The following is a 25,620-nucleotide window of genomic DNA, read 5'->3' on the forward strand; positions in this document are numbered from 1 at the left end:
GGAGAAATCATTTGCAAATTATGCAACTGATAAGATTAATGACAGGATATATAAAGGGATCAAGAAACTCAACAACAACAAAACAAACAACCCAGTTAAGAAATGGACAAAGGACTTAAGCAGACATTTATTAAAATAGGAAATCCAAATGGCCAACAGAAAAAAGAAAAAATGCTCAGGATCACTAGCCATCAGGGAAATGCAAATCAAAACCACAATGAGGTTTCACCTCATCCTGGTTAGAATGGCTCTCATACAGAAATCAACAAACAACAAATGCTTGAGAAGATGTAGGGAAAAAGGTACCCAAGTCCACTGTTGGTGGTAATGTTAACTGGTACAGCCACTGTGGAAGACAGTATGGAGATACCTCAGAAATCTGAATATAGACCTACCATGTGACCCAGCCATCCCACTCCTGGGAGTTTACCCAAGGGAAATGAAATCAGCATATGAAAGAGTTATCCATACACCCATGTTTATTGCTGCTCAATTCATAATAGATAAGACATGGAATCAACCCAAATGTCCATCAACAGAAGACCAGATAAATTATGGGATAAGTACACCATGGAACACTACACAGTGATTAAAAAGAATGAAATCTTGTCTTCTGCAACAAAATAGATGAAACTGGAAAACATCATACTTAGTGAAATAAGCCAGTCCCAAAAGGACAAATACCATGTGTTCTCCCTGATCTGTGATAACTAATAGAGCACCTAAAAGGTAATCTATAGAAGTGAAATTGACACTCTGAGACACAATGACCTTGAACAGCCTTTGTCTCAACTGTTGAAGAGTTTTTTTTCTTACTGTTTGTTGAACTCTTTACTTAGTAGAGAGTTAATCACATGTGTGTAAAGTTAATTGAAAATAGATCTTAGTAAAAAACAAGAATGGGACTAAGAGAGGGGAGAGGAGGCAAGGTGGGAGGGTGGGTATAGCAGAAAGAATCCTATGTTCCTGAAGTTGTATTTATGAAATGCATGAAGTTTGTGAATCACTTCTCCCAACTAGCTGCCCCCACAGGCTATCAGCAACACAGCTGGGTAAGGGGCAGGCCCAAATGAGCAGAACCAAAACACTGTTGGAACAGAAAAGGCCACAGGTGACTACAGGCCTGTGCATCCTAAGCCAAGATACAGGGTGCTAGGCTCAGCTCCACCCCTGAAAACAGGAGGAGGTTGCTGGGCCTTGAGCCTGTTGGACTGCTGACTGGGATGCCCCCATCCCATACTGAAGTGTCTGGGTTCGAGTCCTAGCTGTGCTCCTGGTTTCAGCTTCCTGCTAATGAGTTCCCTGGGAGGCAGCTAGCGATGGCTCAGGTAGTTGGACCCAGGCTAACATTAAGGGAGAGCCAGTCTGTGTTCCTGCCTCCTGGCTTTGACTGCAACCACAGCAGACACTTGGGGGTTAAACCAGCAGATGGGGAGCCCTTTCTCCTCTCTCCACTCTCTCTCTTCCTCTCAAATAACTTTTTTAAATAAGGAGGGTAGATGACACAACCCCCCAAGGACTGTCCCCATTCAGATACTGGGAATAAGATAATTCACGTGGGTGAAATGCCAGCGTTCTACTTGCTTCCGACATGACGGTCCCCTGCATGTCCACGGCTGCACCAAGGGAGTCGGGCCATCTGCCTGTCAGAAAGCCTCACTGCCAGCATCCCTCCTGCTCGCCCACACAAACCTGATGCAAACTGTTCCTCACGTAAAACACTCGACTTACAGCGTTCACTTCTTGCACTGTCATCCCCCTCATTAAGAGTGTGGCACTGGGCAGCTTCTTCAACTTCCCTAAGCTTTGGATTTCTCATCTGAAAATGAAAGAATTAGAAAATTCCTTCCTCGTGCGTTGCTTGAAGATGTAAGGAGTGAACTGCCCGAGGACACAGCTTGGCTTACACTAAGAATTCATTAAATATTAGTTATTATCCTCCTGCTTCCTCCCACCCCCTCCCCCGCATCCCTACAGCCAAACAGCCCAAGTTCACGACGTTGGGTAGGCAGTGCAGGATATTCTGTGCCAGGAGAAATCAAAGCAAAGCACCACTGTTTCATGTGGATTTTCATAAATAAGTATTAATTACATAAACTATTAATAGTTAAAATACTTTCATATATTCATTACATGACTGAAGATCTTTTCATGGGTCTGCAAGACAGAATTAAAGCACAACACATCCATGAACCACGTATTGAAAAATAAATAAATAAAAGTAGGACTTCTCTGCAACTCTGCCATTAGTCTTGTGCCCATTACTTCAGAGCTGAAACGTTCGGACAAGACATCACAGACAAGTAAATGCTGAGCAAGTTATGAAAACCTGGGGCTGGCGCCGCGGCTCACTAGGCTAATCCTCGGCCTTGTGGCGCCAGCACTCCTGGTTCTAGTCCCGGTCGGGGCGCCAGATTCTGTCCTGGTTGCCCCTCTTCCAGGCCAGCTCTCTGCTGTGGCCAGGGAGTGCAGTGGAGGATGGCCCAAGTGCTTGGGCCCTGCACCCCATGGGAGACCAGGAGAAGCACCTGGCTCCTGCCTTCGGATCGGCACGGCACTCCGGCCATAGCGGCCATTTGGAGGGTGAACCAACGGCAAAGGAAGACCTTTCTCTCTGTCTCTCTCTCTCACTGTCCACTCTGCCTGTCCAAAAAAAAAAAAAGAAAAGAAAAAATAAAAAAAGAAAAAGAAAAGAAAACTGTGGGGAACAATCCGGACTAGACTAAGTTACTCGAATTAAGACTTATTCTATGCATCTGCTCTCCCACAATATGGCGCTGGGAGAGAAGTAAACAGCTTCTGCACAGCTGCCTCCAGTTCAGTTAATAAACTGTAGGACTTGCTCCTGATTGGAGAGCAGCGTACTCGGCGTGTGGGCAGCCGAGTTAGGATTGGCGGAGGAGGACTATAAAGGAGGAGAGAGACGGCATGCACCGGGAACATCTATGGGGAACATCTAAGGGAACCCGTGCAGCCCCCGAGAAAGCCGGCCGGCGGTGTGCCGCTCCCCTGCGGAAGTGGGGAATGTGGCCAGGGGGAACTGCCCTTCCACGGAGGTGGAAGGGATAGTAGCAAACCCGGGGAGGGCCGAGCGGACAAAAGAACAGCGCAGGGTCCTGTGTCGTTCCTCCACGAAGAGGGGGAGCGACATAATGGTGCCGTGACTCGGATAGGAAACTTAGGACGGATAGGAAACTTAGGAGGGAAGAAACGGGAAGAACTGGGAAATTACCGGAGAGAGAGACTAGCAAACAGCCTAGGGAAAAGCCGGACGAAAAAGGAGCCGGAAGAAGCTATTGAAAGCCTAGGCATAGACTCGGATTCGGACTACGGGGGGAAGCTGGGAGAAATCTCTAAGGTCGAAAGTGAAAGTGAACACTAGAACAAACAGACTCGGATGCGGACTGTGGGGAGAGGCCAGGAGAAATGAGGGAGGAATATTGTTGGAGGAAAGCTTGGGGAAACATACCGGGTAGAGAAAAATGTTAGGGAAATTGAAGCCGCGGGGGGCAGGCCGAGGCGGATACGAAAGCCACTTTGGGATTCTCAAGTTAGCCCGGGAATAGGGGGCGAAAAGTTGAAACCAGAAGCTGAAACGTGAGCCTGGTTGGGATCCGTCTGATTAGCCCGGGGAGCAAAGGACGGGAAGCCAAATCGTGGGGCGGAGACGTACGCTGGGTTGAATTCGCCAGGCTAGCCCGGGGAACTTAGATTGAATGCTAGTGGCGGACACGTAAGCTACGCTGTGTTACTCGCGGAAGCCGCCGCGTGCAGAGAGCACGGGGCGTGAATAGATAGGGAACGGGGCTGGCGTAGGCCGTGGTTCAGACGCGAAAGGGTTAAGCGTGGAGACCGCGGAGCGCGCGAAGCGGAGCCGCGCAAAGCCGGGAAGCTGCGCAGATGAGAGAGGCGCGCGGGCTGAAGCGGCGCAGAGCCGGGAACCCGCCGGCAGGGCGAGGTGCCGGAAAGCCGCAGGGATAAGAGAAACAGAAGTTTAGAAGTAAAGTGAGAAAAATAGGAATGCTGGAAGATAGAAGTAAAATGGGAGAAATAGGAATACCCGGAGATAGAGAAATAGAGAAAAATAAGGCCTCCCCTCAACATGGCAATTAGAAGGCTTGGATTCGGTCTGCCCGATTAGTGAGGCGATGAGTACCTGGGCGGCTAGCAGCTTATGCGCCGCAGGTCACCGAAGACAGGCACGAATTAACATCAGTAAGGCTTCCCCACAATACCGCAATTAGAAGGCTTGGATTCGGTCTGCCTGATTAAGGCGGTAAGCGCCAGCAAGCAGCTCGACCAGAGTATGAGCTGCAGGTCACCGAAGATAGGCACGAACCAACACTAATAAGTCTCCCCCACAATAAGGCAATGAGAAGGCTTGGATTCGGTTTGCCTGATAGGTCTTGTAAGTCCCCTGCAGGCTCGACCAGAGCATGCGCTGCAGGGCACCGAACACAGGCACGTATCAGCGCCTAAAAACCTCCTCACAACATGGCAAAGAGAGGACCCGGATTCGGTTTGCCTGATAGGACTTGTAAGAGCCTGTGGCAACTCTAGCAAGTAGAGCAGAGTGTGTGCCGCGGGACACCGAAGACAGGCGCGTATCAACGCTAAAAAATAAAAAGAAAGGGGATCTGTGGGGAGCAATCTGGACTAGACTAAGTTACTCGAATTAAGACTTATTCTATGCATCTGCTCTCCCACAATATGGTGCTGGGAGAGAAGTAAACAGCTTCTGCACAGCTGCCTCCAGTTCAGCTAATAAACTGTAGGACTTGCTCCTGATTGGAGAGCAGCGTACTCGGCGTGTGGGCAGCCGAGTTAGGATTGGCGGAGGAGGACTATAAAGGAGGAGAGAGACGGCATGCACCGGGAACATCTATGGGGAACATCTAAGGGAACCCGTGCAGCCCCCGAGAAAGCCGGCCGGCGGTGTGCCGCTCCCCTGCGGAAGTGGGGAATGTGGCCAGGGGGAACTGCCCTTCCACGGAGGTGGAAGGGATAGTAGCCAACCCAGGAAGAACCAGCAGCAAACCCGGGGAGGGCCGAGCGGACAAAAGAACAGCGCAGGGTCCTGTGTCGTTCCTCCACGAAGAGGGGGAGCGACAGAAAACCTACTAGGACTTTAGATGGAAAAGTGAGGCCTTCTGAACAACTCAGAAAATCATAAAAATATTCATAGTGAAATTAAGAATCAGTGCATTTGTAAAATATAATTTTGTATATGTAAAATGTAAACTCTGTGTCAAAGGAAAATTTAAAGAAAAAAAAGCTTTTTAAAGAGACAGAGTTCAAGATGGCTGAGTGAACCTGCCTCCCCTGACTCTCAAAACATCACTAAAAAGAACAAATACACAAACACAGATCCACATCGACTGCAGAGTTTCTTTAAAAAAAAAAAAAAAGATTTATTTATTTATTTGAAAGACAGAGTTACAGAGAGAGGTAAAGTTCTTCCATTCTGCTAGTTCACTCCACAAATGACCACAATGGCCAGAGCTCTGCTGATTCGAGGGCAGGAGCTTCCTCCTGGTCTCCCACACGGCTGCAGGGGCCCAAGAACCTGGGCCATCTTCTACTGCTTTCCCAGGCCATAGCAGAGAACTGGAAGGGGAGCAGCCGGGACTCGAACCAGCACCCATATGGGATGCCAGTGCTGCAGGCTGGCAGTTGTGTCACAGCGCCAGCCCCTAGGCTGAAGAGTTTCAAAACCTAATTAGCATATCCAATTAGGAAGAGAATGAAAAAAGATAAATGGAAAATACAACGAAGAAGAAAACTTCCTATAAAGGAAGTTAGCCACCAAGGGGGAACCAAAAATTCTATGTGCACACATCGTCAAATCATTTGCTAACTCAGAGTTTACAGTGTGCAGAACAACTCTAACGACTCTAGTAGAAAGTGACAGCTGCAGTCTGAAGAGTCAAGTGGGGATTTCGCAGGCAGCCACTGCCAGGAGAGAGAGCTTGGAGCTGAAAATTCTCCAAGTGAGAGTTTCTACTGCAACCTCAGAAGGACCAAACGTGGGGTGAAAACACAGGATTACAGGATACCACCTAAGACCAAAGGAAACACCAAAACAGCCTGGAACGAAGGTTCCAAGGAGGAAGATGGCCCGACAGTAAATGAATTGCATGCAGGAACAAAACTGGATGGTTTTAGGGGGAAATAACAACCAGAATCTCCACATGTATGATCCACAATGTCAAATAGATAATAAAAAATCACAAGACATGCAAAGGAAGCAGGAAAATGTGACTCAAAAGCCACAGGAAAAAAATCAGAGATTATCTTGATGTTGGAGTTAGCAAAACAACACTTTCTATTATAAGCATATTTAAAAATCATAGGTAAAGTTAGACACAAAGAATGAACAGATGGACAACATCAAGAGAGAAACTAAAACTCTAAAAATCAGCCAGATGGAAATCCTGGAATCAGGAGGGAGGGAGGGAGGGAGAAACATCTTGAAATAAAAACATTTATTATATGGGCTTACTAGCAGAGTAAATATAGTGGAAGAAATACTAAGTGAATTTGGGATAAGTAAACACAATTCAGCTGAGTCACAGATTGGAAAAGATTTTAAAAATAAAACAAAGAGTGTGAAGAAGGTAACAGGAATGAAGGTTAGCTAGAAATACGCGAATATAAATTATAACATTCAAGTCAATAAAGGAGGAAGAGGAGGGTGGCAGAGAAAAATGTGAGGCATTCAACTACAAGCAACAATGGGAGGGGGGTCTTGCAGGGGGGTCTCAGTCTGTTTTGTGCTGCTGTAACAGAATTCCCCAAGACCGGGTCATTCACAGAGAGCTAAACCGCATCCTTACAATTCTGGTGGCTAATAGGGCCGGTGTGGGAGGGTCAGCATTTGGGGAAGGCCTCTGTGCCTGCCGCATGACCCCGCATGACCCCACGGTGGAAGAGCAGGGGTTGAGTTCAGAGCCCCAAGCCTCCATCCACTCCTGAGGGCAGAGCCCTGGGGACCTCAGCACCTCCCTCTCAGCCCTGCCCTCCCAACGCTGAGGCACTGGAGCCGAAATTTCTAGCACACGCTTTTGAGGGGACACATTCGGGGCGGGGGGAGCCTACAAAATAAAGCACTAAAAAAGGAAAGACAGAATAAGTTGGCAGCAATAACATGAAATATTAGCTATCTCAAAAACAAAAGATTGGAAAAAATGTGAAGGCTTTAATTACCCTGGTTTGGCAGGGATAGCGTATCTTCAAATTAAAAAGAGCAAGTTCGAAAGTATGGGGTTATAGAAGATTCCAATAGCACCGCTCCCTTGCTTTGCTTTAAAGCTCTGCACCCACTAAGCAGAAACTAATCATTATGTTCAAGCTATGTGAATTTACTAAAAAGGGTGTGGCCATACAGAAAAAGCTTAACTAATTACAGAACACAGAATTCACACACATCCGAGTCTCTAGTCTCAATTCAATGAGGCTGCCCCAGCACTGTCATTATCCGCACTGAAGGCCAGGCAAGTCAAACACAGAGCGACGGGGCAACGTGCCCAAGTGCGCACCACTAGTAAGCAGCAGATCCGTGTTCCGAACCCAGGCATCACAGCTCAGAGTCTGCAGTCTCAACCACTGTCACGGAGCCTAGGGAGGGGCCTCTCACACAAATATAAATCACTGTAAAACTGCCATAACTAGAATGTCAATGGCGCCATAAGGCAAACAGGCCATCAGAACAGAATTCAACTGCAACCCCATCGATGGATGGAAATGTGTACCTGATACAAGTGTTACCCAGAAAATAATGATCTGGCTCACAACTGACACATCGTGTCGGGGGAGGGGAGTCAATCCCTCTCCCTCACCCGTAAGCAAAAAAACAACCAATACATCAAGGAATCAAAATTAAATAAGTATGAATTACTAAGCAATACAGAAAATTCATTTTAGATGGGAAAGGACTTTATAAATAGGACTGAAACTCTGAAGTCATTAAAAGAAACAAAAGACTGATAGATTTTAATTACATAAAACCTGAAACTAGGGGTTGGCATTTAATCTAGTAGTTAAGACACCTGTGTCCCCCAGTAGAGTGCCTGGGTTCCAGGCCCAGCCCAAGCTCCTGCCTCCAGCTTCCTGCTAACGCAGGCCATGCAGCAGCCGTGATGGGTCAGATAATTGAGTCTTGCACCCAGGTGGGAGTCCTGGATTGAGTTTCTGGCTCTGGCCTGGTCCAGGGCCAGTCTCAGCCAAGTCTTAGCCACTGCAGGCGTTTGAAAAACCAGCAGATGGGAACTCTCTCTTTTCCCTCTCTGCCTCCCTCAATCCTTGCCTCTCAAATAAAGAAATAATAAAAAATTTAAAAGCTAAACCTTGAACACCTAATGGAAACCACAAAGATACTTACAAATCAACCATAGCTGTGGAAAAAAAGATTTGCAATGTATGAGAGAAAAGATTAGTATCCATAAGGCATAAAGCACCCCTACACAGTAAGATCAATTCAGAGATCCATGAAAGCATGGGTAAAGGGCGAAGACAGATATCTCACTGAAGAAGTATAAACTGCCCACACACCCGTGAAAGGATGCCCACTATGAAATATACTGAACTAGAAAGCAAAGTAAATGCCACATTCCCTCCCGTGGCAGAAATACACAACATTAACACGCAGCATGGAGAAGCAGGTGGAAAACACACACACTTTTTCTTTTTTTTTTTTTTTTTTTTTTTTTTGGACAGGCAGAGTGGACAGTGAGAGAGAGAGACAGAGAGAAAGGTCTTCCTTTGCCGTTGGGTCACCCTCCAAGGGCCGCCGCGGCCAGCATGCTGCAGCCGGCGCACCGCACTGATCCGATGGCAGGAGCCAGGTACTTCTCCTGGTCTCCCGTGGAGTGCAGGGCCCAAGCACTTGGGTCATCCTTCACTGCACTCCCTGGCCACAGCAGAGAGCTGGCCTGGAAGAGGGGCAACCGGGACAGAATCCGGCACCCTGACCGGGACTAGAACCCGGTGTGCCGGTGCTGCTAGGTGGAGGATTAGCCTATTGAGACGCGGCGCCAGCCACACACACTTTCACACACGGTTGGTGAAATATAAGTAGGTGTACTTACAGATGGTATTGTCCATCTGAATTAAGACAGTCTGTATTGGCTTTGACCCAGAAAATTTACTTGTTAAAGTTTATCACACAGCAATACATGAGCAGGCGCATTATAATGCACACACAAGTGCAATACTATTGCAAAAAAAAAAAAATTCCAGAATTACATGACTAGGTTAGTGAATAACACACAGTCAAGAAATAGAATCCAGGACTGGCAATGTGGTGCAGCAGGTAAACCACCACCTGCAGTGCCAGCATCCCATATGGGCACCAGTTCGAGTCCCAGCTGCTCCTCTTCTGATCCAGCTCTCTGCTATGGCCTGAGAAAGCAGAAGAAGATGGCCCAAGTCCTTGGTCCCCTGCACCCTTGTGGGAGACCCAGAGTTCCTGGCTCCTAGCTTTGGATCAGTCCAGCTCTGGCCACTGGGGAGTGAACTAGCGGATGGAAGACCTCGCTCTCTCTCTGCTTCTGTCTCTGCCTCTCTGCAACTCTGCCTTTCAAATAAATAAATAAATCTTTAAAAAAAAGAATCCATTAAATCTGTATAGATAGAAAACATTTTTAAGATATACTAAGCAAAGAAATTTAAAGTATATATAAAATTTTTTCCAGTGTTTTATATATGAATGTATATTATAAAGTTTAACTTTGAAGAAATAAAGGGAAAGGTGAAAGGGTTCTAGAAGACTTATGCTTTTTGCTTGTTTTAATTATTACAGGTATTTTCTGATTTCTTTAAAAACTGTATAAGAGGAAATACATTCATTCCCATCACATTCATCCTGGTGTGATCCTTTCAAAAAGCTGTAATTCTGTGCTATATATTTAAAGATTTTATTTATTTATTCATTTGAAAGGCAGAGTGACAGAGAGAGGGAGGCAGGGAGAGGAAAATAAATGAGAATCTTCTACCCTCTGGTTCACTCCCCAAATGTCCACCACAGCCAGGAGCCAGGAACTCCATCTACGTCTCCCATGTGGTGGCAAGAACCCAACTATGGCTGGCGCTGTGGCTCACTAGGCTAATCCTCCACCTAGCGGCACCCGCACACCAGGTTCTAGTCCCGGTCAGGGCGCCGGATTCTGTCCCGGTTGCCCCTCTTCCAGGCCAGCTCTCTGCTGTGGCCAGGGAGTGCAGTGGAGGATGGCCCAAGTGCTTGGGCCCTGCACCTGCATGGGAGACCAGGATAAGTACCTGGCTCCTGCCATCGATCAGCGTGGTACGCCGGCCACAGCACGCCGGCCGCAGCGGCCATTGGAGGATGAACCAACGGCAAAAGGAAGACCTTTCTCTCTGTCTCTCTCTCTCACTGTCCACTCTGCCTGTCAAAAAAAAAAAAAAAAACCCAACTATGTGGGCCATCATCCTGCCTGCCAGGTGCATTAGCAGGGAGTGGATTGGAAACGTCCAGCAGCCAGGACGGAACCAGGCACGCCCACACAGGACATGGGCATCCCCACCAGTGGCTTAACCTGCTGCCACAATGCCCAAGCCCGAGATCTATTTTTTTAGATTGATTTACTTATTTGAAAGGCAAAGTTACAGAGAGAGAGAGGCGCAGAGAGAGAGAGAGAGAGAGAGAGAGGTCTTCTATCCGCTGGTTCACTCCTCAGATGGTCACAGCGGCCAGAGCTGCGCCAATCAGAAGCCAGGAACCAGGAGCTTCTTCTGGGTCTCCCACATGGGTGCAGGGGCCCAAGCACTAGGACCATCTTCCACTGCTTTCCCAGGCCATAGCAGAGCTGGGCAGGAAGTGGAGCAGCCAGGACTCATACTGGCACCCATATGGGATGCTGGCACTGCAGCCAGTGGCTTCACCCGTTACGCCACAGCGCCAGCGCCAAGATCTATTACTGAATGGTGCCTTTTCCCCCAACTACTACCTCACAAACCTCAACCGCGCTTCTCCCTGGTCTCCAGGAGCAGTTCACCAAACCTACAAATGCTGACATCCGCATTTCACTTCCACTGGAGAGCACAACTCCCATGCTCCGCAGCGAACACAGCGATGCAAGTACGGACTGCGAGGCTTCTTCCCGTCTCTCGCATTAGTGACTCGACATCTGTCTTCCAAGAATTCCAGGTCGGAGGGCAGGGATCATGGCAGGACCCTGGAGCCCTGCAAAGCTGCTCTCTGAAAGGGCCGGGCCCACCCATGCTTCCCCTGGCAGCCTCTGACCTCTGCTTCAACACAAATGCCCATTCTGAGTGTTCACCTTTAAGCTCTGATTTTTCTTAAATACTGCAGCCGCCAGGCACACAGGAAGGTTGATTTCTGACACATTCCCGCTGTAACTATTTCTAAAGCAATCACAAGAGAATCATTGAGTGCACCATTCAAGCATATTTCGTTGTCTTTTCTTTTTTTCCCGTAATAGGAAACATCTACATTGATTTTCCTGTCTATGTATGAAAGCAATAAATGTTTATTGTAAAATAATTTAGGCAATAAAAAAAATCAAACACTGCACAATCCCATCAACCTGAAAGAACCACCATTAAGATCTTGGTGTGTCTTTATAGGCCTTTTCGGGCAGATACAGGCACACTAATCATATCACAGTACCACGTTAAAACAGTGCCACGCAACTTTCGCTGCCTGCTTTGATCACTCACCAACACACACTCATAGATGTCTTTCAAGTCAACAAATAACTGCCTATATATTACTTTTAATGGCTATGAGTGTCGCTCCCCCTCTTCGTGGAGGAGCAACACAGGACCCTGCGCTGTTCTTTCGTCTGCTCGGCCCTCCCCGGGTTTGCTGCTGGTTCTTCCCGGGTTGGCTACTATCCCTTCCACCTCCGTGGAAGGGCAGTTCCCCCTGGCCACATTCCCCACTTCCGCAGGGGAGCGGCACACCGCCGGCCGGCTCTCTCAGGGGCTGCACAGGTGTTCCTTCAGCTAGATGTTCCCCTTAGATGTTCCCGGTGCATGCCGTCTCTCTCCTCCTTTATAGTCCTCTTCCACCAATCCCAACTCGGCTGCCCACACGCCGAGTACGCTGCTCTCCTCCAATCAGGAGCAAGTCCTACAGTTTATTAACTGAACTGGAGGCAGCTGTGCGGAAGCTGTTTACTTCTCTCCCAGCGCCATATTGTGGGAGAGCAGATGCATAGAATAAGTCTTAATTCCAGTAACTCAGTCCAGTCCGAATTGCTCCCCACATATGAGCGCTTTTGTTGTAGCACATAAAAAGCTTCTGCATTCTACACTCACTGGCATGTGGTTGTTTTCAGATACAGTCTTGAACTTGCACAGAACTCACAGGTTGAAAGCTGCACTGCGTATGTGTTTGGCCCTTCCCTGCCCATATCCATTGCATCTTTCTACACAAAGGGCTCTTCTCTTATTGATTGGTAAGTGCTCTCTGAAAACACGTGGCATTAACTCTCAACTCTGTAAATCGCAGCAACGTTACCTCCTGAGGGGCCGTGGAGAGGAAAGCGTCCAGCCTGTGACAAGAGCTTAGCACAAAGCCGCACACACAGCAGGTGGTGCGGCTTCCTTCCTCTGCCTCCCTTCCTTCCCAAAGCTCAGGAGGAAAGACCACCCACTAAAAGACACCCACAGGGGCCAGTATCATGGAGGAACAGGTTAAGCTGCCACCTGCATCCCATATGGGCACCAATTCAAGTCCCAGCTGATCCAGCTCCCCATGCACCTAGGAAAGCAGCAGAGAATGGCCCAAGCATTTTGGCCACTGCCACCCACGTGAGACACCCAGACAGAATTCCAGGCTCCTGGCTTCCTGGTCCAGCCCCAGCCACTGCAACCATTTGGGGAACAGATGGAAAATCTCACTTTCTCTCTCTCTGTAACTCTGCCTTTCAAATAACTAAATAAATATTTTAAAAAATAAGTAAAAATAAAGGCATCTACACGTCAGTATCTGTTTCTCATTTCTCCTTGGACAACTGTCCTGGATGACTCCGCCTACCCTAGTTCAAGGTTCTGCTCTCTCCTGCAGTTCTGAGGTCATCATCATCTTCATCCTTGGGTATCAGGTACCTTTTAAGTGATCCCAGCCCTAGGAAGGGAAGTGGGGGAGAAGACACTGGCATTGCCCCGTGTGCCACCTCTGCACCTGCCATGTACTATGCCACTTCTTCTTCCCAGCCCTCTAGAGAGGGGAGGCTGTGTCCCTGCTCCACAGAGGAGGGAGCCAGGGCGCATCTTCATCAGGATTTGACTTTGCCCCCGATGCCTTGATGCCCGCCATCCCAGAGGGTGGAGACCTGGCTGTATGCGTCTCTGTATCACTGACCAGGCCTGTCACAGTTGCTCCAGACAGATGGAGGCACCGAGCAGACCAGACACGGCTTGCAGTCAGAGCTGGACAATAGGAAGCCAGAGCCCTCTTTAAAAACCTGTGATGAGTAACTCAGCATTTCCATTCCTGCAAATACATACACCCGACAGAAACCACAAATATGTTCACTGAGAAACAATTCCGGCAGCAGGTTTAACAGCCAAAACCGACAATGACCCAGAGAGCCATCGTCAGGAAAAGGAGCAGACAGGGCCAGGGTGCCGTCCTCCTGGGGGATGCGCTATGGGATGACAGTGAACGGAGCACAGCCACTCACGACCACACGGATGACTCTCCAAACACTGGGAGCAAAATGTCACGCAGAGGGTTCCCCCGGGACGATCCGTGTGCACAGAACTCAGAGACGGCGTGGGACGGGCAGGGGCTCTCAGGGTGGGAGAGGGGGCTGCCCTGCGCAGCTGCACAAACACAAATAGCACACTTGGGTCTGTGCGGGTTATTTTTAGGTTGAACTAGATGGAACTCCCGGGTTTGTAGGTCAAAACGGTCAAAGATGAACGGCTGCACACGGCTCGAGCCCACGCCGCAGTGAGAACACGCCTTACAAACTCCCCTGCACAGGAGAGGGGCCGCCAGCCCTGGCCAGCGCGCGCCGCCTCTGGGGACAGCGGCCTCAATGGCCCTCAGCATCTGCCCCATTTCCCGCTCCGGAGTCCAGAGCAGACAGGAAACGCGCGGTCCCTGGGTGCGATGGGACAATGCGTCACAGTGACAAAGTCCTCCCCGGGCTCCCCAGGCCAGCTCCTCCCAGCGCCCTGCTCACTGGTCCCAGGAACCTCCCAGCACCCTCTTAACGCTTCGTGGCTTCAAGTAGGACAGGGCTGCGGCACGGGCAGGCAGAGGCCCTGTCTGCGTCCACTTCCTGCTACACCAGTGATTCTGACTCACCCACGGAGAACAGTGGGAGACTCGCTCTCTGATCTATTTATCCATGTGAGAGACAGAGGCAGGAAGAGAGCGCTCCCACCTACTGGTTCACTTCCCGCATCAGAGGAGCCAGGGCTGAAGCCAGGAGCCAGGAACCCCATCCAGGTCTCCCACGCGGGTGGCAGGTACCTAACTGTTTGAGTTATCACCTGCTGCCTCCCAAGGTGTGCGTTAGCAGGGAGCTGGAATCAGGAGTGGAGCTGGGACCTGAACTCGGGCACTCCACTGACGGATATGGGCAACTTCACCATGACGTCAAACGTCTGCCTGATTTTTTTTTTAAAGAATATCACTGAGATAACTCTCACATTAACAAGCCTGGTTTGCATCGTAAAAGGCAGTCTTTATAACTAATTGAGATACCTGTATCCACGAGGTATGAAACCAAGAAGCTCCTTTGTAGTGTTATTATATGAGCATTCACCTCCCTATGGGAAAATATCATCGATTTGCAGAATTCCAGGGACAGCCGGCGCATTTCACGGTGGCCAACAATATTTCAAACAGAATGGTGATTTATCAGACAACAGAGCAGAAGCCTTCCGGGGTAGGAGAAGCACCGCCCCGGGACACTCACTGCGGCCTGCGTGGGACGGGAAACAGAGGTTCTAATGGGAAGACAGCCTTGGAGGGGGCTTCTGGCCCAACTCCACACCATGAAAACAGACCACGAGCCACAGCATCTGCCACGAACGTTACCTAATGCAGCTGCACCGCCCACACTTCCGATGCGGTGTCCTAGAGTCACGGTCATAAAGAGCCAGCGATTTAAGTCACCACTGGGAAACTGCAGGGCTGAGACTGGCCCCCATCCACTGCAAAGGTCTTCCTCACTGAATGAACCACGGCAAGTCACACACCTCACTCTGGGGGTGCTAGAAGGAACAATCTGGAATATTCTCAATCCTTTTCCAGAAACCCCACAGTGAATCATTTGTGATAACAATGTCGTTACCTGCCCACCATGCTTCTCCTCAGTACGTGTGATGCTTACAGTTCAAGAGCAGGATAGTAATGACATCTGGCAAGCACACACAACCAGCTGAACGCTGTCTCCTTCAACACTCACCAGCCTTGCATTCGTGGACAGTGTGCACATTCCGCTTGAACAGATGGCGAAACAAAGAATTAAGCTGTATAAATAATTTACCCAAAGACACACACAGACCATAAGGGGCAAAACCAGCCCCAGCAACCTGATGCCACACTGGTAACCACTACGCTATAGCGCCACCCTTGAACCCCACCTGTGGGAGGCAGCAATTAACGAGAGCAGGGAAAAGGCACCCAACAGACCACATGTAAAGTGCCCTGTCTAACCAAATCCAGTGAAGTATTATCTCCATTTCCTGGACACAAAGAAACGAGGCTTGGATATTTTTAGCAATTTGCTAATTGGTGTCAGACTCAAAATTCAAAGACAGCTAGCTAGCGCCCCAAAGAACTTAGATGAACTTCTTAATGCAGGTGTATTAGTGAGAAAGAGTAGGCGGACGCTACAGCCTCAGACCAGCTCCCAAATCCCGGTTAACACAAGGCATCTGCTTCTCTCCCACAATGTGCACTTGCAACGGCAGGGCCCTCCAGGGCCGCTCTGCCATCTCAGCCCACAGCTCAGTGCTCAGCACTGAAGAGATTTATGCTGCCTCCACAGGGTGGTGACACCTTTCATTCCACCCATGTTCCATTGGCCAGAGCTTGTCATGTGGCCCTACGCAAAGGCAGGAGGACAGACCTCCTGCGTGGCCAGGAAGGAAAGAGGAAGCCAAGGAGACCCTCGAATTACTGTAGACTGCATGGCAGGAGTTCCCAAACCTGTTCAAAATGCGGATTCCAGGGGCTCCCTTGTCTATGTTGATTTACTCAGCCCTTTAAGTAGCTCTGTTCTTGACAGAGGCGTCACGCTCACAAGATGCAAGACTGGGAATGGAGTCAGGAGGCACCAGCTACACTCGTGCCAAGGCCACACGAGGGATGGGGGAAAGCAAAGATGATGAGGATGCAGCCCCTGGCCCTGGACAGCAGCCAGCCACGGAGGGGGCCGACCACCATGCAGGGCAGAGCCAAGGCCCTGTCCCAGAGAGCATCGAGGTGGCGCAGCACAGCCGAGCCCTGTACCGTCACTCAGAAGGGAGCAGGGCCGTCCCACCAGCAGCCAAGTAGCAGAGCATGGTCGCTTTGTTCCAAACCCCAGAGCTCCCCAGTCATCAGCCCCAGTGAGGCATCCACACTGGCAGGGCTGACACCGTTCACGTCCTCACCCCAGGCTCACTTCCTCTCCGCTTCCCCACCACCTCCCACTCACCTGAGCCCCACACTGCCTGAAGCCACACCTGCAGACCTCCTCCCCACCCAGCAGGTGCCCCCAGGTCTTTGCTTTGTAGGAAAGTGCTCAGGGCGCAGGCTGGCACACCTGGCACTCAGGACTCAGGGGAGACACCAGCTCTGGCAGCCTTCCCTGGCACTGAGCAGTTAGCACCCCTCCTCCTCAGTAACACTGAGCACTCTGCTCTCCCAGCCTGGACTTGGCCGCTTAGGGCAATAACAACAGATCTGTGATTGTCAGTATTGACATAACCTACCTGATATCCAGTGCCCTCGCAAGTCACCTGGAACAGTTCAAGCCCCAAGCTCCCCTGGGTTTGGATGGAATTACAACAACCAAAGTTTACCAACAAAACAGAGAAAATAGCCACCATGCGTGCCGGCACCTCAAAGATGCCAGATCAGGGCCTGTCCACCGGACACCTGGTCAACAAGACCTACTGGGGGTTTCAACCCCAGCGATGGTACGAGGGGAAACTAGCAAGCAGTGGCCCAGCATGGACTTGCTCCCTGGAGCCCGCCTGGCCTGCCCTCTCCTCGCGTCCCCAGCACCTGGCGAGGTTTCCCCACATAGGAGGACCTCAGAACGGGATGCTGGGCTGGGACCAGGTGAGGCAAACACAAGTGCCCAAGCACCTGGCAGCCTGAGCAGACCCACAACGCCTGTGAGGACTCTGCAGGCAGGAGGCCATGGGGTGGAAGGAAAAGAAGGGAAGATGGTGGGATGGGGTCATGGAGGACCCCAGGGAACACAGGCTGGCAGGTGAGGCAGGCAGACCCCCTGACCCTGGTCCAGCAGAAGGTTGGTGCCTTCCCGGGATCCTCACCTGCACTGCTGAAGACGAGGGGCCTTCAGATCAGCCAATGTCCCAGGGGAGATGGCCAATGAGAGAAAGCAAGGAGCCACCCGTTCTTGGCCACTACTGCTTAGATTCTCAGCAGCACTCTGCTCACCACCCCTTAGCCTCATGGTACGGGTCAAGCCCCAGTCCCATTTATTTTTTTTTAGATTTTTTTATTTATTTGACAGGTAGAGTTACAGACAGTGAGAGAGAGAGAGAGAGAGGTCTTCCTTCTGTTGGTTCACTCCCCAAATGGCCGCAACAGCTGGAGGTATGCCGATCCAAAGCCAGGAGCTTCCTCCTGGTCTCCCATGGGGTGCAGGGCCCAAGCACTTGGGCCATCCTCCACTGCACTCCTGGGCCACAGCAGAGAGCTGGACTGGAAGAGGAGCAACCCGGACTAGAACTGGCGCCCATATGGGATGCCGGCACTGTAGGCGGAGGACCAACCCAGTGCACCACAACGACGCCCCCCCACCACCACCACCACCAAGTCCCATCTTACAGGGAGTGTGGGCCACCACTGCCACTCCTCCACCTTTGAGGTACCACCCTAGGGTTGGACCTTGGAGCCAGAGTGACCTCAGTTCCATGCGTGGCCCTGGAGACAGGCATATATTTCTCTGGAGGGAACAGGTCCCACAAGGCGAATGCTTCTAGGTCACTTCTGCAGGCTGACGGCTCTGGGACAGGGGGTCTGTCTGAACCTGGGCTGGACCACCTGCCGGCTGAGCATCTTCAGGCCAGTTAGTTGTCCTTTCTAAACCTTGGTGTTTCCATTTGTAAAGTGAGGAAAATGGACAATGTCCACCGCAAGGGACATGGAACTTCCTGGAGAAATCCCAGGGGGTGCCTGTGGCCCAGGGCAAGCCCTCTCCTGACCAGCACTGGCCGTCACTTTGCCTTAAGGGAGGTGACTGCAAGTCCAGGCGGCTGATGCATCCAGACTGAGATCTCAGAGCTTCCCCTATGAGCGCCCTAAGCTGAGCCGTTTGTTAACCTGATGGCGCCTCAGCTTCCTCGCACGTGATGAAGAACCGTCGCGGGTTCCAGCAGCACACCTGATACTCTTCCTGACTGTCTTCCACGCAGCAAGTGCGCAACAAGCAGGAGGCGTTGCGCCTGCGACCGTGGCGCACAGGTAACGCTGCCCAGCAGTGGGCGCCACTGGTCTGCAGCGCTGCTGAGCAAGGTGCAGCGCCGGCTGTGGCATTTGAGGAAACACAGATTCTCCCGAGGTCCCTGAGTACGAGCTACAGAGCCTTAGGCCCACAAGGTTCAGAACGAGTAAGTGCGGCCTCAACGCACACACTGCACTTGTGGTTTCCTTCACTGTTGGGCTCATGTAGCTGATTTGTTTCTTGTTAGGTTAAGCTCCCCGTGCCAGCCCTCCTGGGCTAAGTTTCGGCCCAAGGAGTTGAGGCTCTTAGGTGGGACTGCCCAAAAGGTGCAGAGCGTCCCTGGGGGCTGTCTGCACAGCATCCTCATAGAATCCTGAAAGTCCAAAACCCCAGCACCACACCTGATCTACAAAACAGAAAACTCGCTCCTCAGCGGTCAGCAGGGGAGAGCTTGCATCCCCGCTACGAGTCCACAACCCACTGCATTAACACCAACGTGGGACGCCAAGTGCTGCAGGGTCCCTGTGCTGAGACACAGCCACAGGGGATGCTTCTCCCGAGTTTACAAAGAGGTGGGATATGCCCTGCACCCTCACCCCTCAACAGTCTCTCACCCAGAGAAAGAGAGTAGAAATACCAACAAGAAATAGATGATGGATTCTATCAGCTAAATTGGACGCTGCAGCAAGTGGAATTCAGCCTGCCTGGAGAGACCTTCCAGAAATATACTCAAGTCACCAGGACCCCCATCTCCGAGGGCAGAAGTGGAAGAGACCCACTGCCTCTTGCCATCATGCCAGTGCTGGTGAAAGGAAAACCCAAATCAAATCGTCCCCAAAGCCGGCCTCTGCCAAGGCGCCAGAAGCGCGTCTGAGAAAACAAAGGGTCATCTGTCTCCGTGTGCTCCTGGCCGGCCTCCGGAAGTCGTTGTCCGCCTGCCGAGAACAGCATCTGACCAGCCAGGGAGGCTCCCACCAGGAGTAGTAGCGGAGCAGGTGTTAAGAGCCACAAGTTGGACCCACGGTTGACATGTCCAGTGTGCTGGGAAACCCAGGGATCACTCAAAACCACCCTGGGTGCCCATGTCTGTCCCCCCGTGGGCAAGGACAGCCAACCCAGCATGAAGTAACACAGAGGGGACTTCGGAGGAAAACGCTGTAACCGACCGGTCTGGTTTTTACATAACATCCTTAGAGGAAGCCAGAGACACAGGAACACTGATCATCAAGTTTCCAAATTCACTGCGTGGGCCACTGTATATTCATAAACATCTCATGAGTATTTGGGAGGGGGGCTATTTGAAGCAATGCAGTCTAAACATTTTACAGACGTTTTAAACACTTTTTTACATATGATTCCCCTGCAGCCAACAAACCACACAGCCTAAGCGGCTGTTTTGCTTTATTTCGGCATTTTTCATGCATTCCTCCAACACACATTAACTTCTGTGCACTGAGCACTTTTCTAACGCATATTTTAATGGGGGTTTGGCTTATCTGCCGACTGGAAACTGTCCCCATCTGGTCACACAGCAATCACCAATCCGAATGCATATCCCAGAGGTAGAAACACGGGGTGAGAGCAGGGGAAAGTGCTTTGCTTTCCCAAACGCCATCAAAACCCAACGGAAAGTCTCGCTCCTGTTCCCAGAGAACGACACCAGTGTTCGGCCGCGGGGCGGGAGAGGGGGGCTCGCCTGCATCTGGAGGGGCTCACTCACCGCCTTTTCTGAAGAAGTGAATAAGCGCCCCGGATGAATTTAATCCCCAGGAAAGAAAAACACGCAGGAAAGGGCATTTCTTTCCACGGTCATGCCCTGGCCTGCAGGGAACAGAAATCATCTTTGATCCCGCACACCTGCCGTGGACCGGGCAGAAAGCCAGGGGAGGGGCTGTGCCCTCAAACAGAGGCAAGGCCAGAAAGTTCATGCAACTTCATATCCAAAATGTGTCAGAGAGCAGCCTCGGGCGGAAGCGGAGAGAGCCAGCCCGGCCGCGAAGGCAGCGCCAAGGGCAGGCGGGGGCGCCTGGGTGGCAGGTGCCCCCGGGGGCTGCGCGGTGGGTCTGAGCCGGGGCTCTGGGCTCGCCTCCGAACGCGAGGCGCCCGCTCCCCACCGCTGGAGCCCGAGATGGGGCTCGGACATCTCCGAGAGAACCTGCGCCAGTTCCCCGCCTCTTTCCCGGACCGCGGATCCCAGGCTCCAGCGCCGAGCGCGCCCGGGGCGGACGCCGACAAGAACCCCCACCCCCACCCCGGGCTGCGGCGCCGGACGCCCGAGCCTCCGCCGCAACAGTTTTCCCGCGGGAGAGGCTCCGCAAACGCCGCCTGGGAGACGCTGGGCCGGACTCGGAAGGGCGCCGCGGCGCCAGCGCGAGATGCGGCCAGGAGCAGAAGCTGCCGCCGCCGCCGCGCAAACCTGCACAGGCGGGGAACTTCCCGGGGCGCGGGCCAGGGGAGCAGCCCCGGACCCCCGGGCGGCGGCTGGTCCCGCGTGCCGGCGCGGTGGCGGCGGCCGGAGCAGGTCCCAGCCCCACGGCGCGCGGGTCTCCTGCAGACCAGAGTCCCGGAAAGGCGCTCTCTGGGTCCCGGAGGGCACCTCCCGGGCACTCGGCGGGGAGGGGACCCCGGCCGCGGCGGGACGCGGCGGCGCACAACAAAGTTGGGGCGCAGAGAGGCTCGGTCGCTGGGCGCCGGTCCGGCCGCCCCGCCTGCAGCTCGCCGCTACTTACACGAAGACCCCGAAGAGCAGGGCTCGCACCCCGATCTCGATGGCCAGCTCCCGCATGGTGCGGCCCGAGCGGCTCCCGCGGCGCCGGCTGGTGCTCTCCGCGGCTCCCGCAGCTCGGCCGACGCGGGCTCGCCAGACCCTGGGCGGCGAGGGAGGCGCGCTCCAGGCCGCGGGCGGGGGCGGGAGGCGGGCGCCAGGCGGGGGCGGGCAGGCGGCGGGGAGGGCTCAGCCCAAATCGCCCGCCTCGGGTCCCGGGGCTCCGGGACGCCGCGCCGCGGGGCCGCGTCTGCGCTCCGAGCGGGGGACACCTCGGGGACTCCCCGCTTCCCCGCGCCGGGCGCCACCTCCGCGTCCGGAGCCGGCGCTGGCCGCCCACGGCCCGGGGAAGGGAGGCCGGGGAAGCCCCGCGGCCGCCGCCGCCGCCGCCTCTGCCTCTGCGCGCTCCTCGGCTCCCCAGCCAGTGGGCGGCCCCTGGGCTCCGCGCCCGGGCGGCGCGCTCGCCGGGGCTCTGCCTGCGCCCCTCTGCGCCCCGGAGTTCTGCCTCCGACCCCCGCCCTCGGCTCTCGGCCCCTGGCGCACGCCCGCACGTGGGCTCGGAGTCTGGAGCGCTCTGGGGTCGCTCTGGGCTCGGGGAAGCCCAGGCTCCTTCCGTCCCTGCCGCGGATCGCTCCTCCCTTCCGTTCTCTGCCCTCCCTACACCTTTCCAACCTGAAATTCTTTGTTTTCTCTAGGAAGTTCCCCAGAGGTCACTGACGGGCTTCGCTTTGCTCTCAGGAGGCCAGCTCTGATACAGTCTGAGAGCAAAACCGAACCTGGCTCCCCGCCATTCCACGGCGGCAGGTGGCTCGGGGAGGGGTGGGATCCCCCTCGACCACCCCCTCCCCGGCGCCCGCAGCTGTGCGCTGGCTGTGGCGCGGCACCCCTGGCTGCGCGCGGCGGGCGGTCGGGGGCGCTCCTGGCTGACACAGCATTCAGGCAGCAGGGGGAACCGGAGCTCCCTCCTCGGGGTTCAGAGCTGAAAGCCCAACCCCCCAACAGTGGCCGCAAGCTGGAGCCCGATTTGGCTTTGCTTTCCCATCACCTGTCAGGACTTTGTAGACTTCTCTTGGAATCTGAGCTGGGCCTTAATACTTTAAAGCAAAAACACATGCGAAATGCGCAACTCGGCATTATCAGTAACCATCAAGTCGTTCCTAGCGAGCTCCGGGCTTCCCTGCTTTTTAGGAGAGATCCAGCCACGATTTCGGGAGCCCCAGGTGGTTCCTGGGGTGGAGGCGCCCTGTTCTCCATCTTGGACAAAAGAGGAGGGTTGGAGCAAAGGGCGAACTGACCCTACCTCCAGAGGAAATGCGTGACAGATCCCAGATCTCAGAACCAAGACCTCTCCGGTTCTGTCTCAGACACATCTCTCTAGGAAGGGACCCAGGCTCGGTGTGAAAAGGGCTGTCTCTGCCTTCCTCATCACTGTAAACCCAATGCCAAGGCCCACCCCTAGTCCTTGGTGAGTATTCAATTAATGAATAAGTGAATGGGAGATTAGATAGCTCATCAGGCCCTGCGAGTGTCAGGTGCAAAGGAGTAGGAGAGACTTGGAGAGGTGTGTTTGTCTCTCCTGTGTCGGGCCCAGCAGCACCCTGAGCAGAACAGGACACGCCATGGGTTGACAAAATGGGATGGGAGAGTGCAGAGTCAGCCCAGGGAACTCTGATGGCCGAGACCAGACACTGACTGTCAGGTGGCCATCTTCCAGGGGAGACGCCGGCAGGAGCCCCTCATATTGAGGCATTGCCCATCCACAAGCATGCATTGAGCACAGCCCGTGCAAGGCTGTGTGCTGGGTGCAGCGTTCCAAATCCGCCGTTGCTCTCAAGACGGGGGCTGGCCAGCGTGCAGGGACGGAGCCAAGTCTGGGGTGATGGTGTGAAGCTGAGTGTGGCGGTCATTACCAGGATCACAAAATGAGGACTTAGCACCATACTATGTTTCTTGTTTGTGATACCCAGGGAGGGCATTTGGGCACATGGCTATCACTGGAGACATTAAGTGACTTTGGAGCACACGGACCACAGGAGCTGCCCAGGTCAGCCCCTCCCCCGCCCCCTGCCCTGCCAATGTGATGCTGCAGGTTATTCTACACTGTGCCCTCCTGCTGTGGTCCTGTGCGGGCAGCAGACTCACCCTGGAGGGAGCTCATGCCTTCGGCAGATAGCTCTGTCGGATCAGGAACTGCACCACGTTGTCCTGCAACTTAACATCAGTGCCTTGGGCCTGCCCTGTCCAGAATTTAGACACTCACTGAGTGGCGCTGTCCCCAGTGTTTTCACGGAGATTCACATTTTCAAAGCGCCACTTTGAAGAAATCTCTCATACTTCACAATGAGCTTATGGGCATGCCAAGAAAATTCCCGTCATGCCTCTGCAGGCATGGCCAATGTCATTGGAGGGTTCTTAAACCCTCAGCAGAATTGTCCAGCACAATGATCCCAGATTGGCCAGACTTTTACAAATCCAAAGCCACTTTCAGAGAACACAAATTGGCAACAACTTATAATCTCATTTCCCAAAGTTACGCTCTGTGTCAGATTGACAGGTGTCTAGCTGCCCTGAGTGGCCCTTCCCTGTGGAGATGCAAACCTGTGCCTGAGACACCAAAAGATCCGAGAAGAATTTCAAAGTAGGTCACTGAGTTCAACCCCGTGCAGGAGGACTGAAAACTTGTAGGAGTCCCCCCATTTCTCTGAGGTCCTGCTCATAGTCAACACCAAGGGGACTTGGGCAAAATGTTCCTAGCAGCTTTATTCATAATTTACATCCTAGACGCTGGAATCCATGCACATGCTCACTCACAGGATGGACTGATAGTGGCCCAGACAGTGGGATTCTACCCACATAATAAAAGGAGAGAGGTACTGATGCATGCAAACACATGAGGAGATCTGCAAAGCACATGTAAGCAAAAAACCAGTGGATAACCGAAGACATCCATGTGGGCGAATTTACAGCACAGTCCAGAACAAGCAGAACGGGGCTCTGGTGATAGAGAGCAAAATGGTGGTCACCTCCTGGCGATACAAGAAAGAAGGAAAGGAGACTTTGTGAGGTGTTAGAAACAGGCTATGTTTAATTTAAATGTTGTTAACATTTGTCAGTACTCTACACTTCATATCTATGATGTTATGGGGCCGGCATTGTGACATAGCGGGAAAAGCCACTGCCTGTGATGCCAGCATCCCATATGGTGCCAGTTTGTGTCCTAGTTGCTCTACTTCTGATCCAGCTCCCTGCTAACAGCCTGGGAAAGGCAGCAGAAGATGGCCAAGTGTTTGGGCCCCTGCCACCAAGCAGGAGACCTGGAAAATCTCCTGGCTTTGGCCTGGCCCAGAGCTATCCAGTGCAGTCCTCTGGGGGAGTGAACAAGCGGATGGAAGATATCTCTCTCTCTCTCTCTCTCTCTCTGTCCCCCTCTCCCTCTCCCTCTCCCTCTCTCCCTCCCTCCCTCCATGCCTCCTTCCCTCCCTCCCTCCCTCCCTCCCTGTGTGTAACTCTTTCAAAATAGATATATCTTTAACAAAAATTTTAAAAAAACCATGACTTTATTCTGTGTAAATTATATTTCAATTTTTTAAAAGAAAATAATAGGTCACAGGATGTGGAGGGAAATTCTCAGTGAGACTCTCCCAAGCAAATCATGCCAGCTCCTCAATCCGTCCAAGTATTCCGCCTGCCAGTGAGTCAGAAGCACTCAACAAACAATGCTATGGTTGTCTCACAAAGACCCAGACTAAAAGGCTGCTTCCAGAAAATACTGGGAAATTCCTCAAATGCTCCTTTGCAAGGAGACACTCAGATAATGGTGTAAATTGTTTCTGAAGAAATATACTCACTCTGAAAAAGAAGCTACCCCAAAAGGGTGGTCAGAAATGTAACATTCTATTTCTTGATGCAACTGGTTAGAGGAGCCAAGAGGCAGGGGAGAATCTGTAAGGCTTTCCCCACGGTGGGCATGGTAAACACCAAAGGTTCAGGATCTTGGCATCTCTGGAGTAGACAGAACTCTGACACTATCTGTTCAGCCGCCATTGAAACCAGGCGTAGCAGTCAGCCTCTCACTACATCAACTAAAACACCCAAGAGGGGCTACTGGGGCAGGAAAAGGTTGAATTCATGTTACGGTTCAGAGGGCCAGGTTGGAGTTCAGGATCAGGTGGTGTCACTCTGGTGTCTGGTGGAGGCCACGGCAGAGCAGGTGCAGAGGGGTGATCA

General features: G+C 52.4%; 1 protein-coding gene across 2 annotated transcripts in view; it reads right to left on the reverse strand.

The window, feature by feature from the left end:
- The window catches only part of PLPP4 (phospholipid phosphatase 4), a 137,054-nt gene extending 115,046 nt beyond the window's left edge, over positions 1-22,008 (reverse strand). Inside the window, exon 1 of one of the 2 annotated variants that reach the window (XM_002718742.5) lies at positions 21,359-21,553. In XM_002718742.5, coding sequence (XP_002718788.2) covers positions 21,359-21,414 — 56 coding nt within the window. In that variant the 5' untranslated portion in view covers positions 21,415-21,553. Of the gene's footprint in view, positions 1-21,358 lie in introns of both variants that reach the window. The other variant, XM_070057123.1, reaches the window with a different exon arrangement.
- Positions 22,009-25,620: the final 3,612 nt, after the last annotated feature.

Source organism: Oryctolagus cuniculus, chromosome 15, assembly GCF_964237555.1.
Source record: "Oryctolagus cuniculus chromosome 15, mOryCun1.1, whole genome shotgun sequence".
NCBI lineage: Eukaryota > Metazoa > Chordata > Mammalia > Lagomorpha > Leporidae > Oryctolagus > Oryctolagus cuniculus.